Genomic DNA, 5,579 nt, shown 5'->3' with positions numbered 1-5,579 from the left:
GGTAATTACCGATTGCTACATATCTATTAATTTTTGGAAAAGAATGTCCTACAATACAGTTTTGATGATCATCGACGCAACACCTAAATTACACGTCAATTACACAAATTATACGTTGATTATCCAAAATCACACACCGATTACTTAATTGGCATGTAATTACGATGGTTATGTCAATATTGCCATCGCCAGATATATATTGCAGGACGTTTTATTCTTTAAAATGAAACAATGGATACTAAAAAATATAAGTAATTACCAAAACGACGGGCCATTTTCAGATAAACAGCCCAAACGATGGAACAAAGTCGACCATTTATCCTTTTATTTTTACAATGCTTGTGATATTAACATGAATGATATGCTATTAGTTGGATAAAATAATGAAGAGTCAAAAGTGAAGAGGGTTAGGTTAATCTGATCTGATGTGTGGGATAAACACAAAAATGAGAGGCAGCCCGCATTTAAAGTGGCAATATTTGACTTCATCAACACATCTCTCCTTCAATGCTCATACCCACATAATGCTCACCAGAATTTAGTCATATTTCACCCCTTTTCCCATTTCTCATTATTCTTTAATGGGGTCGGGAAAAGCTTCACACCACCACCAAAACACCACCATCAATCTCTAGATTATAGCCAAGAAAAAGCAAATGAAATGGCAACATGCGGCGGCCTACAGCAGCTGTTTGAGATGCCATTGCCTGAAAATCCATCATGGAAACATATCCAATCCATGAAAGCTACTGCAGGAGACAACAATCACCATCACCATTCATTCACAGAGATATTTGGTCAGCTAAATCAACACAATCCCTCCTCCTCCACGCTCTCCCCCACGTCCTCCCTGTCGTCGTCGGACGAGGAGGAGATGAGGAGTCCTGCGAGGAGGAACTATGGGGGGTTTCCGCCGCCCATATCTTGCATCGGGAAGAGGTGCTTGCAGCCCATAAGGCAGAATGGGAGGTTTATTCTGACGGAGATGAGAATCTCGACGCAGGAGTTCCTGCACGCGTGCCGCGAGAACGGGCGGCTCAAGGTGCACGTCGTTCACTCGGACGAGGAGGAGGACGACGTCGAGACCATCCATGGCACCTGCAAATAACAAGTAGGCACCAGCTAATTAAGTCATGTTTGCATCAATGTCAATGCCACCTCCTTTTTTTCCATCATGCAAATAAGACAGCTCTAGTAATTCATAAAATGTTGCTACTTCATAGCAGAGAGAACACAACACAAACCTGCATTTTTGCTGCTTCTGTTTATATTGTTTCCTCTTTCATTTTCTGTACGCTTCAACTCTTCTTCTTCCCTTTCACCTGACTTTCACTCGGACCTCAATTCATACATTCTCTAAGCTTCCTCCATGTACTGGTCGAGTTCAGTTTGCAGCCGCGTGGCATTTCGAGCCGTATATATCTTAATTACTCGGAAATTTGAGATATCCACATCATCAAAATCATCAACATTGTCATTTATGATAACATGGGATATCTCAATAAGTCATCAAATTAATACGGGTAGAATTACTACATATAATTCGCTAGCAGACTAAAATAATGCTGTTTAATCAATTTATGAGACTTGAATAATATAATAATTTACTGGAATTGTCACTCAATCATTTATAAAGCTGAACAACTGCATTTTCTCATCAACAAACTCCAAAGCATGCACTAATACACTAATACCACGATTCACAACCAAAAGAGCATATTTTCATCGAACTAAGTATGCAAATTGAATAACTGAAAAGGGTCACATTATTGAAGCGACTTAGGTTCTCGATTGGCTGAATATCATTCCAAGAAAGTTAAGGGGCTCAAACAAAGAAATCACAAATCTTTGTATTAAGCAAGGCCAAAGTTTCTATGGAATCAGAGGGAAATGTTACTGCCATCCAAGGTCAGAAGAACCTTATATAAATCTGGGCGTCGATCGCGAAATATCCCCCAACTATGTCTCTTGGATTTGATCTTGTCCAGATCAAATTCTGCAACAAGAATTGCTTCATTTTTATCATCAGCATTAGCAATCAATTCTCCAGTGGGGCCTATTCAACAGAAAACATGTTCAAAATCCTCTTAGTAGGGAGTAAAAGGTGTTAAACTGAAAATTTTGATCAAATTTGCAAAAGACTAACCTGCTATAAACGAATTCCCATAGAATGTGATCACACTCTAGCCATGTTCAGTATCTATGATTTCCTTACCGATGCGGTTTGATGCACCTAAAGGTACCTGTATGTATAAAAGGCATATGAGGTTAAATGTGAAAGCAAAAGCTACCAATATGACACTGTGATTGGATAAACACATATTCAAAGGACAGGATTCAAAATTTAAAAAAGGGGCCAGGCTGCTGAAAGAGTTTAATTCCTCCTTCCTCCATCAAGACATACACACTAGCTTTGCGGAGGAACAAGGGCAATGCTATTTTAGGGTATAAACATATGGCTATTAGCATACTGGAAATGGGAGTGCATTGACAATTTTTACATAAAAAATATGCCATAACATGCAAGCAATCAAAGGAACTAAACCTTTGCACTAATGAGTTTTAAACAAGAAAAGGACCTCCTTGTGAACAAGTTCCAGCCAAAGGAGGCAAACCTATATCCAAAGACTAAGGAAAACAGAGAGCATCATGTGTCATACATACCCACCATTAAGAAAAAGGATAATAAAGCATGGAGGTCATGGGATCAAAAGTAATTATGATCTGATGCACGGTTAATAAAGAAACCGTGCTTGCAATACGGCATTTGTCATACAGCATATCTTATGCCTGAACAGAACAACAATTTATAAGATGCTCAAAATCTTTTCATCCATAGATGGTGCTGCTCTAAGAATACTCACCAAATTAGCTCCAGCATGGCCCTGCATCACCGTTTCCAGTGATTTCGAGAATCTAGGCCATCATCTGAGGTTCAGAACCAATGGCAGTAGGATAGAACAATATTTCTGCACCTAGAAGAACCATGGCTCGAGCTGCCTCTGGAAACCACTGATCCCAGCAAATACCTTACAAGTATCAAGAAGTAATCATCAGCTCTCGCTGAAGGGTTGCAAGCTGCTTCGCCCTCTATCACTAGTATTTACCAGTTCGCATAAGCTAGACTACAGAAAATTAGAAGTTCAGGAGCGGAGTAGACTTTATGCTATTGTTGTTCTTGTGGTAATTTCAAATATTAAATGATCTCTGGTCTTGAAACAAAATTATACAATGAAGGATGGTGAGCTAGATGTAAAGACATCTTACCAACTCCAATATTGGCAGATTTATTTGGAATATATGTTGACATTTACATCACCAAGGTTTGAAGCAATCAGCAACAGTACCACAAGTATAGTTTTGATAAATATAAGCATCAGACTGATCATTCAACTCAATGGTCCTAACCTTAAAACCAGTGTCGCCTGGGTTGAAATAAAACTTCTCCTGGTAACCTGGACAAAGCATAATCACCTATAATTAAACCCTTCTGCCAGAAATACAATCTTGGATGCGTCAATCAAACTCAACAAACCTGACCCATCTGGAATGTGGGATTTCCTGTATAGTCCAAGATCTGTCCCATCAGCATCAATCACAACTACTGAATTATATTGTGCATTGTTTGCCTCCTCGAAAAAGCTAACTGGTATTACTACTCCCAATTCTTTGGCCAGTTTCTGCATCCTGAATTCCACAAGCCTTAGAGACGCATACTGCTTTAAGGCAATATCCAAAAGTATCTTGGTCGATTTAGTGATATATATTTCTAGATTCTTGAGTAGAAAATTTGTACCTCAGTATAGTCGGGTGCTCTTTACAAGGTTTAGCTCGATGAAAGAAGTCTTCCTTTTGTGCTTGACAAAAGTAATAACCTTCAAATAACTCCTGAAGGTGCAATGTCATAAGCACAACTCAAAAAATAATAGTAGATAGGCACAGAAAGAGACGTAATGTTGTTGATGTAGAACACCCTGTGATGATCTGAGCAAAATACAAATTTAGGGTAATGTTTCTCCCAATTCAATAAAAAAGGCAACGATTGAAGACAAGGCACTAAGTAAGGAAAAAGTTTATAACAAAAAAAATCCTAGCCACCAAAGCAACTAATAATCCTGACTAGCTTTCGAGCTGTCTTCTATAGCTATTAGCTAAATTGTGCAGAGTCTGCAGACACTAGAAAATTAACATGAAAGAAGTTATCTGCATGTGGGATTAATTGATTAAAAGTCAAGAACGTTAAAATCACTGATTACATAAGACACTTCCAAAATATTCCATTCCCATAAGATAGCCTAAATTCTAGTGTAGAAGTATGAAATTAATTTTGGAAGCCAATAAATCCAAGAAAACACGAAACAAACTATAGCAAAAGCAACCTGAAAGGCATATGGAGATTACAATGGTTTCAAGGAATTAAATCTCTTCATTAAAGAGTACAACAAACCTGTATCAGAAGAATATTAGCCCCCTTCTTATGAGCTGCTCTGACCAACCTGCATCCAAAAGTATTCTGGTTCATTCTACAATAAAATGCCAAAACATTCTGACAAATGTGGTTGCTTAAGATATAAGAAACAACATGTGGGAGAATTATAAGGTTCAGCTCCATTGAAGTTCATGATACATGCATATCAGAAGATAATGCTAGCCCAACAGAACCATTACCTTTTAAACTTCTTTTTCTTCTGAGGTAAAATAATAACAGCATGATCGACTTTGAATACTAAAGGACAAGCACTGAAACACAATGTTATGATGTGAGTGATCAATTCTTTTTCAAAACATCTATCGATATCAAGTCGTATTGAGTAAATATCAATTGTTCAATCTTAATCAACAATTCATCGTTAGAAAACTAGTACTCCTACAAACCAATCAATCCTTAACCACCGACTGCTCGCTGACAATAAATATATTCGGTATTCGAACTCAGGAAATCACAATTTTCATTATGCCTAATTAGCTTGTCGATTGAAGTGCATCTCTTGTAGTTTAATTTTCGCTCTTTACCACAAAATTGCTTCAGACTATTTCACTAATTCATGTTGCACGGATTAAAATTCCTCCAAAATCTCAACTGACTAATGTTCTCTACGGCACGGAAAAACAATTACAAAATGCAGAAAAAATTATTCCCATGGAAGAGGATTTACCTCTCTGCTGTTTCGACGTTTGCGAGAACATCATCGGTGCAAGCGAATTGCAATGCGGAGACGGTAACTGTCCTGCTTTTTGCCATTCGCATCGACATTCAAGTTACTTCTTTTTAAAATTTAAAGTTATTATCCGATTTTTAAATTCGTGATTTTTTATAAATAACTTTTTTTATTTTAAAAAATTACAATTAATCCAAATAAAAAAAGTGAACTATACTTGATTCGCACAAAAATTGGCAAAAGATGGGCACGGAATCATTTCTCGATATATCACATTGTTGCCAATTTTGGACAATTTAACATCAATTAAAATGATTCTAAAAAGAGATAACTGGGACAAGAGATTGTTTTCTATAAACATTACTACTATTGTTTAGTAGGTATACATATGGAGTAGTATTATTGTATTAATTTATGAGG

At 37.2% G+C, this 5,579-nt stretch overlaps 1 protein-coding gene and 1 pseudogene across 2 annotated transcripts; one reads left to right on the top strand and one right to left on the bottom strand.

Annotated features, from left to right (window-relative positions):
• The first annotated feature begins 340 nt into the window (after positions 1-340).
• On the top strand, positions 341-1,366 carry LOC125202848 (uncharacterized). The gene has a single exon (XM_048101323.2). The coding sequence runs from the start codon at positions 662-664 to the stop codon at positions 1,106-1,108; it is 447 nt and encodes a 148-aa protein (XP_047957280.1). The 5' UTR covers positions 341-661; the 3' UTR covers positions 1,109-1,366.
• Positions 1,367-1,592: 226 nt separating this feature from the next.
• On the bottom strand, positions 1,593-5,294 carry LOC125187719 (N-carbamoylputrescine amidase-like; annotated as a pseudogene). Its single transcript, XR_016134986.1, has 9 exons — positions 5,157-5,294; positions 4,448-4,496; positions 3,797-3,888; positions 3,536-3,687; positions 3,407-3,455; positions 3,268-3,299; positions 2,865-3,029; positions 2,147-2,243; positions 1,593-2,056 (listed from the first exon to the last, which is right to left on the bottom strand). The product of XR_016134986.1 is annotated as an N-carbamoylputrescine amidase-like (transcript).
• Positions 5,295-5,579: the final 285 nt, after the last annotated feature.

This window comes from Salvia hispanica, chromosome 2 (assembly GCF_029641045.1).
Source record: "Salvia hispanica isolate PSC_SH4W2 chromosome 2, Shi_PSC_v1, whole genome shotgun sequence".
NCBI classification, from domain to species: Eukaryota; Viridiplantae; Streptophyta; class Magnoliopsida; order Lamiales; family Lamiaceae; genus Salvia; species Salvia hispanica.
The sequence above is the reverse complement of the archived record's forward strand: the minus strand, read 5'-3'. Positions and strand labels throughout refer to the sequence as shown.

Coding starts and splice junctions, on each gene's coding strand:
- LOC125202848 (XM_048101323.2), top strand. CDS start 662: ATGGCAACATGCGGCGGCCTACAGCAGCTGTTTGAGATGCCATTGCCT.